The sequence below is a fragment of the Mustela lutreola genome, chromosome 7, assembly GCF_030435805.1.
Source record: "Mustela lutreola isolate mMusLut2 chromosome 7, mMusLut2.pri, whole genome shotgun sequence".
Taxonomy (NCBI): Eukaryota; Metazoa; Chordata; class Mammalia; order Carnivora; family Mustelidae; genus Mustela; species Mustela lutreola.
In genome coordinates this window covers 57572793-57584860 of record NC_081296.1, presented here as the reverse complement: position 1 = coordinate 57584860, position 12068 = coordinate 57572793, and the positions used below count along the sequence as shown (strand labels likewise).

The window sequence follows — 12068 nt, the reverse complement described above, 5'->3', positions numbered from 1 at the left end:
TTTTTTGGTCCTGTATTAACAGAAACTATGATACATTTACACTCTTCCACATGTAGCCCCTTGATCCCAGGGGTTGGCTAAGATTTGGAATGCAGTCTAGGCCCTGAAAGAGTAGTTAGGACTTTCTTGCCTATAGACCCCAAACTGTGATGCTTGTCTAAGCCAGCCTCTTGGTCCTTATGTATAGATATGTCACCTGGAAACTGCTCTCATAAACAGCTTTCCTCCTCGTTACCTAGACTGTGCCACATACCTTGGCTTCCTGCACTTTATAAAGAAAAGTTTGAATGACATGATCTCTAAAATCTCCTCTTTCTATTATTCCATTAAACAATCTTGCTGGGCAGTTTTCCAGTTTTCTGGCCTTGTGGCTTCTTCAGCCCTGGCTCTTTCTGGGCAAGTAAGAATACTTGGTTTTGTATCTGCTAGGATTTTCACATAACTTTCACTCTCCTTTTTTTCTCATTTTAAACTTTTTCTCCTCTTAAACTTTCCAGGTATCCAGGACATAATACATGTAATGTTTTTAACAGATAAAACATTGGGATAAGAAACCAGTTAGGTTTCTATTTCAGTAGCTCAGAATCACATGATGAGTCAAGTAAAGAAGAAAGATAAGGGGAGAACAAGCTTAAATGATTTCAAAGCTTTGTGTATAGGACAAAGGCAAAACTGATAGTATCAACAAAGCCTGATGAATCTGAAGTCATGATGGTGGTTCATCCAAGTATAGGGGAGGAAGGCAGGAAAAAAAATCAGACTAGAACCCAGGTTGGTTATTATGACTTTACATGGAGGGGAGGGAAGATTTCTCAAAGACAATGAACATAAAGCAAGGTAAAGGAAGAACATGGACAACCTAGAATGAGGCACAGGAGACCAAGGATCCTGGTAGTCCAATGTATTTACTGATACCAGACATCAGCCTGCATGCCCAGTCCTATCCAGGTCCTGAGTCAGTCTTGAAAAGATAGGAGCAATACAGAAATTTCATCCTTACCCACAAAGGTTGAAAGAAGAGTGTGGAGGGACCTAGTAGGGGAATATCTAAAATCCTCATTATCTGATGTACCAAAGGTAAGAGTCCTGGGCCTCTACACGCTCACCAAACTGTAGCTTAATCCCTGGATTCCCATGATTGACTACTCTGTGTGAGTGTTTTCTATCCCATTCTTGATTCTCACTCCACCTCCCTTCTGGGGTCTGAATCTCAGACCACTTGGCTAGGGCCCCAACCTGTTACCTGCCCTATATCAAGACTTTCTCAGTGAGGAGTAGACCACTGACCACTGTCCTGCTACAAATCAGAGGCCTTCTTCTCTCTTCTCACTCCTTCCTCAACCCAAAACCCAATAATGAGGGGGTTCCTGGGTGACTCAGCTGGTTAGGTATCCAATTCCTGAGCTAAGGGTCATGAGTTCAAACCCTGAATCAGGCTCCATACACATCTGGGTGGGATGCCTACCTTTAAAAACAAACACACAAAATCCTAAATAGCAAAAGCTAGAGACTTCTGTAACTAACTACCCCTATCCACATACTTTTGGATCCTTGGCTGTTAGCTCTGCCTGGAATGGAGCCATGCTCTTTTGGATAATATAGCTTTCTGCCACCTCTTTGGGTTTTTTTTAAATAATTTTTTGAAGGTTATTTGTTTGTTTGTTTGTTTGTTTAAATAATCTCTACACTCAACATGGGGCTTGAACTCACAACCCCAAGATCAAGAGTCACATGTTACTCCAACTGAGCCAGCCAGATATCCCCTCTACCACCTCTTCGGATTGGAGAAGTAAGATAAGGCCCAGGAGAGTGTGCTCTCTGTAACCAGGGGAGGAGAAATATTCAGGAAAGAGCCAATTTTCAAGCCAGTCAATCCTGAAGAAAGATAAGGGAGAATGAGGATGGCCTTATATTATTAAGTGACAAGTAGATCATGGTGACTACGAGGGTAGGTGGTTTCAATAGTGTGGTGGAGATAGAAGCCAAATTACATGGGACTTTTACATGATTTTTATAATAGAAAAACTGAGACAAGAATCATTCAATAATTATGAAACCTTTATTTTAGTCTGCCTTTGCCTACAAACCACAAAAAATATGTTCACAGAAGTTCATCCTAAAAACTCAATCCTCATAGTTTCTCAGAACCTTCAATTTCCTTCTTCTCTGGTTTCTTCAGTCTTTCTTCCCTTTTCTCATATATATCCTACTTATCCCTCCTTATGTTCATCTATGCTCCAAACCAGAGATATAGGGGGGCAAAAGAACTTAATAGTGAAACCTCAAAAAAAAAAAAAAAAAAAAAAAAAAGTATGTCAAGCACCTCCAGGCCAGGATGAAGAAAGGCACAAGAGAGACTCCTTTATCTCACCCTTAGGAGCATGAGAATCTTAATGAACAATGGTAATAGAAAACTGACCTATACAAAGAACTGGCCCTTCTTTGCCCTGAGCTGCTCAGGGGTCAGAAATGGAAATACCAAACAGGAAAGACTTAGGAGAGATGTGGATGGAGGGAATATATAATTAAGTGCAAGCTACTATCTTCAGAAAAGCTCCAGAGAAGAGGGTGGGCTGGAAACAGCAGCAGAAGCCTCCAAAGAACCATCTGGAATACTGGCATTCCCTTTGCTAGAGAGACACAGGGTGCTACATGTCCCACCTGCTCCTTTTCTCTGACTGGAGTGCCTTTCCCCTTTTCTGACTGGTGAGTTTCCAAGGAGTCTTCAAAATCCAATCCAAACTACACCCATTTGATGACGACTTCCTTAGCAGAAGCTTTTCCTGGGCAGAGTTCACTCCTCTGTTGTCTGAGTTCTCACACCTCTAAGAGCGAGCGAAGAGAGGAAGGAGATAAGTGTCCCTACTCCTAAGTCCACCCACAAGTCTACCTGCTGGTCAGGAGCTCTCCAATCTCTGTGTCCTTGTGCCTCATTTAGCGCCTGGCACATAGTAGGGGATTGATCACTATGTGCGAGAAGGAAGAAGAGCAAAGAAAGAAGGAAGAAAAGGAAAGAAAAGAAAAAAGGAAAGGAAAAAGAAAGGAAGAAAGAGCACGGTAGAGGAAGGGAGAAAGAAAGCATCTGACTTAACTTTGCCTGGCCAAAAAAAGGGAAATGAATCTTAAAAACTCAAGAGGAAAGAGAAAGAAAGGGGGGAAAAACCACTTTTCTGAGTCCTCTTTGTCTCTCACTTTTCCTCTCTTCCACCTCCTCTCACAACTTAGGACCTCATACCACAACTGTCCTGTTGTCACTCCTGATCCCTGAACTCACCTCAAAGGAAGGAAAGAAGCCAGTCAGCCTTCTGGCTTTTTCCATCCCACTCCTCAAACCTCATTCCAGCCCTTTCCCACTATAGACACCTGGCTCCTTTGCCCGGGCATCCTCCTCTTCCCCACACGCAGCATTCCCGCCTCATCTCCTGGACAACTCAGGCTCCTTTGCAGCACCAGGTTGCCAAGAGGCTGTTAGGGGCAGCCTGAAGTGTGTGGGCTGAGGAAACATTGGACTGAACCTGCAAGTTACCTGAGAAAGAATATTGCCAAGAGGGTTTAGGTGTGTCCCGGGGATTGGAGAGTAGAAAGGAGCAAGTCCTAAAAAAGGGAAGAGCATGACAATTACAGTCCTTTTCCCCACACTCCTCATACTCTTTCAGGGGTGGCCTTTCCACATTTTTCATTTTGATCCATGGGTCAGAATCAGCATTTTGCTGACTGTCCTCTCGTGGCCCCTACACACTGACTACTTCTTAACTGTCTTCCCCACTAGATACACTTGCCCTACCAACAATTGTGTCAGGGTCCCTAAACCTTGTAGAGCTGCTCCTGGGCCTCCTCACCTTATCCAGGCATTCAGCTGCCTCCCCCTTTTTCCAGGAGTTCTGGAGCTACCTTTTGCTCAACAGAGATCATATATACAAAAGCAGTTTGTGAGTTATGAAACATTGTGCTAGAATAAAATGCTATCGTGAATAAAGCCTTCTCCTTCTCCCCCCATCATCTGTGTCCTTCTCTCATGATATTTCTGATCCCTTCCTCCACCCCCTCAGCCCCTGCTGCTCCCCACTCACCCAGCAGGTTTGGTTTGGTGCCGCGTGGGAACCAAAGCTATGTGCTGCACAGTGGGCAGCTCCAGGATGCAGGCCGGCATCTCAGCCCGAGGCTTCGGCAGAGTTCCCAGGCAGAGCCAGCGGCCCAGGCCAGGGCAGTAAGCATGGATAAGGTGGGAGAGGGCATAAGTACGGTGGCTGTAGCCCCCCAGCACCAGGAGCTCCCCCTGCAGAGCTGCACCTGCAGCCCCCACATGGGGGGAGGGCAAAGGTGCCAGATGAGTCCAGCTATCAGTCCTTGGCTCATAGGTCTCAAAGCTCAGTAGGTCCCCCGTCTTGCCTAGCCCACCTGCTACATACAGCCGGCCCCCCAGAGCGGCCATGACATGGCCAGCCCGAGGTATGCCCATAGGGCTCAGAAGTGTCCCTGGCTTTTCCAGCTTGGGGTCATAGTGCAGCAAGGAGGACAGGTATTGGTCAGCACTGCTGCAGCCACCGCTCACGTACAGTCGGCCCTCCAAAACAGCAGCTGCGTGGGCAAAGCATGGTGCTGGAAGGGCAGGAGCTGGCCTGAGGGAGAACAGGGCACCTGATCAGGCAAAAATCCTCTTCGGCTTCCCCTCCAAGCCCCCTAGTCCCTCCCTGATGTCTAGAAACAGCCCCTTCCTGCTCACCTCCAGACATTGAGCTCGGGGTTATATGCCTCCACAGAGTCGAGAGCAACATCACCGTTCCGGCCGCCCAGAGCATAGAGTAGTCCATCCAGGGCCACCAGGGGAAAAAAGCTCCGAGCCTGGCACAAAGGCGCCTTCGCCTCCCAGTCCTCTTGACTGGGGTCCCACCTGGACATAGTGGAATGAAAGGTGAGAGTAGTGACCCCAGGACTCTGTGGTTGGCTGGGCCAAAACTTCCCTCAGCTGCCCACCCTGAGGCCTGCTCTTCAATGGGGCCCATACCTGAGAGTTGAAGCCAGGGTGTTGGCATGACTGTAGAAATCCTGTCCCCCACACACATAGAGTTCACTTCCTGCCAGGCTCGCAGCCCCGTGCCGGAAACGCCCTGGGGCAGGCAGGGCAGGGAGCCGTCCCCACTCCACAGTTCGAACCAATCCTGTACCGCAGCAGAAGGCCCGGGCCCACCACACTCCTCGGGATGGCTGTCTTCTGGCCATGTCTGATTGGAGCCCATCTCCGCCAATCACTACCAGGGCCTGGTCAGGCTCCCTCCGCCTCACTTGACCTGGAACTGCAGCCTCCACCAGGAGCTGATGCAGCAAGTCAGGGGGCAGGGCTGGAGGCAGCCCAGCTGCCCGTACCCTCCGCAGCTCCCTGGTGGACATGCGGCCAAAGCGAATACATCGAAGGAGGGCCTTGGCCTCTGACTCCTGGGTCTCGGGGTTGGCAGCTAACCAACGCCATGCAGCCATGAAGGCCTCAAACTCCTCTTGCACGTGTAGTTCATCGCTATCCAGGAGCTCGGCCAGGCAGGCAGATGGTAAAGAAGGGAAAGTGGGGCACAAAGCCACAGCAGGCAGGTGGGTGAGGAGGTAGTGACGGGCTTTGCTCCAAAGCCTCTCTAATCCAGGGGCTTCAGCTATGGGGAACAGTGCCAGGCAGCGTGCGGGGCTGAGGCCCCGGGCCAAGGCGCTCTGGCACAGAGCAAGGCAAGAAGAGCTCTGGTACTGCAAAGCAGCCTGAGCAGCTCTCAGTAGTCCTGGCCACCTTGCCCGCACGGCACCAGAGTAGGCGAAAGAGACGAGGAGTCTCAGGTCCTGGGCAGAGATGGTATGCAGAGACACCTCTGTGCCCTGGGATTCCCTCATCCCACTCAGGAGCATGGCGCCAAAGAACTCACTGCCACAGGCCAGAGCTGCTCGGTGCACTGCAAGAAGAAGCAGAGGGGAATCCAGAGTGTTGCAAATTGCCAGGCAGGATCCCAGCTTCATACCCCCAACTTGGGGCCACCACCCAAGGCCACAGGCCAAACTGTGGTGTGCAAAAGAATACCATGGGGTGCTCGTTAAAATGCAGGATTCAGGGACCCACCCCCAAAACCCCCAAAGATTCTGACTCAGTAGGTCTGCATGGAGACCCTAGAAATTTGTATCTTTACATTTTCAAGCATCCTGCATGATTCTCATGTTAGTGGCCTAAAGACACTGTGATAAACATTGCTTTAGTTTTTTGTTTTGTGGTGGTTTTTTTTTTTTAATCTATGTCAATTAGAAAAAGAGCCTTGATGGATCAAGTTGAGTAGATGCTATAGACAACATTTGCTAAAAGGGGGCAAAAAACAAACTGCAAAGACCAATGTGAAATTTATATAAGTTTGTATTGTGAGCAAAATAAAGTTCTTTCCTTTGCCATCGTAAAAGCCACTGGCTTCAGTTATTCTGTTATTCCAGTTTTAATTAGAAAATGGTACCACATGCAGGAATGGCTGTGACCTAACCTCCTCTAACTGCCATCTCCTACTTAAGGTTTCCCATTTACAGCTTTTCTCTGCACACCTCCCGCCCATGTCAGTACAATTCATGGAATCATGACATTTTAAACTGGAAGCCTTCGAAATCATCCAGTTCTGTTGCTCCTTTTAAGAGAAGGAAACTGAATCCTACAGAAAGGAAGTGATTTATTTTCTATCCAACAGATAAGATCTGAGCTGATCTCACCACCCAATGGCAATGATGTCAGGCTGCAAGGAGCATACTCGGGTATCCATACCCTTCCTGTCTGCATGGCCCCGTGACACCAAACTATCCGGTTAACCAAAGCTACTAAATCACTAAACTCATATGCTTCCTAATGCAACTCAGTTTAAGATATTTGGCATTTGGCATGGAGTATCATGACCAAAGTATTTAACCTAAATCTAATCAAAGCTCTAGCTCTCAATTCAAATTTATAGGAAATTGAGAGACTAAAGGAACAAGTTAAAACCATAATGGAAAACACATACACATCTAGAAAATGGAGCATTCTACAAGCTAACTAATCCTGTTTTTTCAGCTAAGTCAAGTCCTCACAAGAGTAAAGGAAGCATAAGAGATGTGTATCTGAGCACAGCATAATCCTCAAGGGGGTCCTAGGTTGAAAGAACCAACTCTAAAAGACGGTTTTTGGACAAGTGGGAAAATTTCAACATGGACTAGATAATACTAAGGAATTATTATTCACTTCATTAGTCATAAGGAAGGTATTATGGTAATGTCCTCTTTTAAAGAGACATAGACCCAAGTATTTATTAGCAAAATGTCAGATTTACTTTAAACTTCACTGATAAATAAAGAGATGAAACAAATATCATAAGGGTCATCTGGGTGGCTCAGGGGGTTAAAGCCTCTGCCTTCAGCTCAGGTCATGATCCCGGGGTCCTGGAATCGAGTCCCGCATAGGGCTCTCTGCTCAGCAGGGAGCCTGCTCCCCCCCCCCCGTCTGCCTCTATGCCTACTTGTGATCTCTGTCTGTCAAATAAATAAATAAAATCTTTTTAGAAAAATGTTAACTATTAAGTCTGGGAGATGGGTGTTTGAGTGCTCATATTAATATTTTCTTAATTTGCTATGTGTTTGAAATGCTTCATAAGAAAAAAGGGGGAAATGCTATTGGAAGTGCTCTGAGGCAGGTAACAGGGCTGAACTCCCAGAAAAGCTTACAAACCTCCAGCTGCTCTGACCAACTGTGGCACATTGGCCTCTCTCAAAGGACAGGTGATGTTGATGTGGCTTTCCACTATCTTTTTAAGCAGTCAGTAGTGCCTCAGTGCTTCCTGAGAAGTGATTATCAGTGACAGCTTGGGAAAATCTGCATTCCTCAAGGCAGGTAAGCCTTTTCAGTTCCCATATAGTCAACCAACCTGTAGCTCAGGGCCACAGGGAAAGGGTTATGGCCACTTGTATTCTCCCTCGTATTCATCATTATTCCCTAGAATTTTACATGGCAGGTTTCCACCATTAAGTTGAAATGTTTCTTAGGGAAATGAAGGTAGGGATAGAAGTACGTTTAAATTCCAAACCCTAGAGAAAACTTTATAACTATGAAATTGTAAATCCCCCCTCCAGTTACTACTATCAGAAATGATAACAAGCACACAGAGACCTGCTGTGGATTGAATCTCGCCCCCCCATCCAAATCATATGTTGAAGCCATAGTCCCCAGTGTGGTGATATTTGTAGGTGGGGCCATTGGCAGGTAATTAGGTATGGGGGTGGAACCCTCATGAATGGGATTACTACCCTTATAAGAATAGACATTAGCAAGATAACCTCTCCCTCCACCAGGTGGGGATACAGTGAGAAGGTGGCCCTCTGCAAACCTAGAAGAGAGCCCTAACCAGAACATGACCATAAGGGCACCCTGATCTTGGACTTTCAGGCTCCAGAACTGTTAAGAAATAAATTTCTATTGTCAAACCACCCAGTCTATGGTATTTTTGTTAAAGCAGTCCAAGCTAAGACTGGATGGTTTTTCCTCTGAGAGTCCCAGAAGCACTTTGAGTTCCAGTCATTCCAATGAGCAGTAACTTTGTGATTTTGGACCTGTCTTAAAGTCTGGTCTCTCAGTAAGGTATAAAAGCTGAACCAGATAATCTCTGGACCAATACCTTTTAATTTCAAATTTGTATGTGCCTGCATTCTAACTCCCATTTGTCAGATCCTATGTGTCTTTGGTTTGGTTGCACAGAAGGGAATGCATGGCCTAGTGAAAGCAGACTGGGCTATTGAATATCAGCTAATATCCCTATTCTCACCAGTTATCATCTCTTAGTTTACCACTTTCCCCCTGCACCTAGGGATAGTGATACCTACTTCACTAGTTTAAAGCAAGAATGAAAAGAGAGGACGTGTGTAAAAATTCCTGGACCCCCGTACCTCACTAAGTTAGTAGAATCTGAATAATACTCAATTTATTCAACTGTCCTTAGCTTTCCTAGTGATGAACACAGTTAACTTCAAAGTAGTCTTAAGATTGTGGAAAAACAAAACCAGATCTTGTTGTTAGCTGTAGGACTCCTGTCTACCATGGTGTCAAGCACACTTAGGTGAGAGGACACACAGTGAGTTTTCCCACCATATTCCTCTGGCTTTCCTGTGTCCTAAATAGAAGATGCCAAGAAGGGCCTTTGGTTAATCCCTGTTTAAGTCAATCACTTTCTGCTTGTTCTCCTGGCTTAGACTATACTCCTAACACCAGCCAGCTGGCTGGAAATCCCTTGTTACTGGGCACAGGGAAAGCCACACGTTGAAGGGTCATCTTAAATTTGTCAGTGCTCCCAGGAAAACAACTCAGCTGCGCATGCCTCACTCTCAGTGGGTCAGGAAAGGCACCAAAGGCCACCCCCAGGGAAATTCTGACTGCAACAGGGATCAAAACCACTGTGGTAGGGTTCAAACCACCCACATCTTGCACACACATATTTGCACCTGCAGTAATGTAATGCCACCCAGGTCCTCACCTCGCAGCCGACAGCCGCCTGCTTCCAGCTCCAGGTCACACCCGACACTCTCTTTGTATAGGAGCTCAATACTGCGCAGGTTCTCCCTCAGCTCCTCTACCTGGCTGGGCGGCTTTCCGTCTTCCCTGGCACTTCCAACCCCTTCGCATCTCCACTGGGCTGCGACCTTCACCCGGGGTGCTCCCAGAGCCTCCGCCACGACCAGCACATCTCCTCCCGGGGCAGGGCCCAGGAACCCCTCATAGGCAAAGGTCAGCACGGCCTCCCAGGCCCTGGCGGTCACATTGAGGCTGAGGGGCGGTTGTGGACCTCTGCCGCCCAGCAGCCTGTCTCGGAAGAGGCTGCTAATCGCAGCCAAGATTACCCGATGCACCCCGTATACTCGCCCAGCAACGGACACCTCTTCGTCCAGCAACAACCTCTGCTCCCGAAGCCGCTGTGCCTCCGCAAAAAACTGACTCGGGTGTTCCTCGCTGCGCAGTCCCTCCGGCTCCACCGTGTCATCTCCGTCTTCAGTCTCTTCCTCCTCTTCTTCCTCTAGGGACAAGGCTGGAGATGGAAGGTTCCCCGGGGCCAAAGGCCTGGGGACAGTCCCTTCCAGAGGAAAGGGGGGCAAACCGGGATCCTCGTCCGGGGAAGGAGGCCAGGAAGGGGTTCTCCGGTCGGGTAAAGGGAGGCCGAGGAAGTCCTTCTGGGCAGGAAGAGAGACGCTCCCGGGGTCGGAGGGATGATGTGCGGAGTCCGAGACGCTCATGGTCGGTTTCGCGGTTTTGCTGCAGGGAAAGAGAGGAGGGGTTCAGAGCTGGACCCAGAGAGGCCGGAGGAACTCCTGCCTCCAACCGGCAACATGACAGTCCCTCTCCCTACTTCAAACCCCACTCCCCACCCCCAATCCCAAGGCTCGAGCCCCTAGGCTATGCTGTCCGACCCTGGGATTCACCAAGCGCAGCGAAGCGTGCAAGGAGCCTGTGTACGGACTCAGTACCCTCAGTGTATCCCACCCGGCTTGCCCCCAGCCCATCCCGATAGTCACCCTCCCGAGAAACCAGCGTTCCTCCTGCCTCTCACTTAAACCTTCTTAGCTTCGGACCATATGGCAGAGGGAACTTGCCCCGCAACCGGGTCAACGGCCCCACCCAACTAATTATAGCCGGTGCTGGCGGGCTTGGGGACTGGGCTCCAGGCGCCCAAACTCTGACATCCAATCCCCCGGGGCTCGTCCCGAGATGACCTCCTCCCTTCCACCTGTAGGTCACGTCCTTGCGCTGAGCGAGGCAAATTCAGAAGCCAAGGAGGATGCAGGGATGGGGGAGTGAGCCAGGCTATAAAGGCTGCGTTCACCGGACGGGTCTAAGGGGTAGAGAGGTGTGGAGGTCTGCGCAGACCTGCGGGAGCATGGGACCAGAAAATCGAAGGATGTGTTTGGGGTCAGTTCTAGGGTTTGGCTGTTGGTTTTCCTGTGCACGATAAAGCTGAGATTCTGGAGGGAACAGTACTGACGTGAAATGCACACATAACCCGGCTGGATCCACCCAGGGCAGAGGTGAAGGGGAAGGAGTCAGGGACACCTACCACCGGTGATCCACCCCACAGCTTAGGATTTCCTCCCTGTCCAGAAGTGGGGTCAGTGGTGAGAAAGAGAAGCCCAACCCTGCGTGTTCAGAGAGTCAGGGTGAGTCTAATCCTCACCTAGATCCCTGGGATGAGGGCCCAACAGTGGAAGGTGGGGTGATCTCAGCTGCTGGGGGGAGCCAATGTTCTGGGGGGCCATGAGCATTTTCACTGGGGTGGGACACCAACAGCTGCTCCCTCTGTCCAGGATAACACCTCTTTCTTACTCTGAGACCCCTAAATCTGGGGGTTTGCTACAGTTCTAGGTATCTTTATGGGGAAGAAATATAGGGAATAAGCAATGCCTCTTCTTTCCCCCTCTCCCTGGAAGATAAGGATGGGGGTTTGGGGCGTGGCTGCTGGGGTGGATTAGCTGACCAATAAAAAGATTTGTCCAGTCTGACTCAACCAGGGAGCAAAGCATGACTGTTCCTCACACAGCGGTGATAGGATGGCTTTCACATCAGGGAGGGGTGAGACCAGACTTGTTCCTCTTTTCTCTCCTCTCTGGTGGCACTATTTCCTATTTAAAGAAGCCTGGGTCCAGCACTTGGCGGTTGCATCTGGATCACCTTCACTTTGGCTAACAAGTCATGGCTATGAACAAGGCAGTTTTCACAGAGATCTTTTCAAACCTGCTCCAGGTAATGTTCATCCCCTTCTTTGATATGCCCTTTTCCCAAATCCGCTGACCATCAGCCTGCACTTTTTGTGACTCCAGCCTGGACAAGTCATTTTAAGAATCAGGTGGAGGCATCAAATCAGTCAATAAAGTCTCTGCCCTTCCGGGAGCATGGGTGCAGCTACCTAACACAGATCTGGAAAATGAGTTAGTGTTGGTGGGCCTGGTGACCCTGACAGTCCTTCTATGCTTGGCAATGGGCAGTGTGGAGTGGAGGTCTAAGGCAATGGCCACGGAGTCAAGGTGAGGGTAAGAGTAACTGAGGGGGTGGC

At 48.8% G+C, this 12068-nt stretch overlaps 1 protein-coding gene across 4 annotated transcripts; it reads right to left on the bottom strand.

The window, feature by feature from the left end:
• Positions 1-2044: 2044 nt before the first annotated feature.
• KLHL33 (kelch like family member 33) lies at positions 2045-10830 on the bottom strand. 4 transcript variants are annotated; one of them, XM_059181047.1, is made up of 6 exons: positions 10749-10830; positions 9504-10276; positions 5006-5930; positions 4724-4891; positions 4071-4619; positions 2045-3594 (listed from the first exon to the last, which is right to left on the bottom strand). In XM_059181047.1, the coding sequence occupies exons 2-6, from the start codon at positions 10255-10257 to the stop codon at positions 3432-3434; spliced, it is 2559 nt and encodes an 852-aa protein (XP_059037030.1). In that variant the 5' UTR covers positions 10258-10276; positions 10749-10830; the 3' UTR covers positions 2045-3431. The 4 variants fall into 4 exon arrangements, with proteins under 4 accessions (XP_059037030.1, XP_059037028.1, XP_059037029.1 ...); XM_059181045.1 differs by lacking the exon at positions 10749-10830 and adding an exon at positions 10537-10710; XM_059181046.1 differs by lacking the exon at positions 10749-10830 and adding an exon at positions 10572-10710.
• Between the last annotated feature and the right edge of the window lie 1238 nt (positions 10831-12068).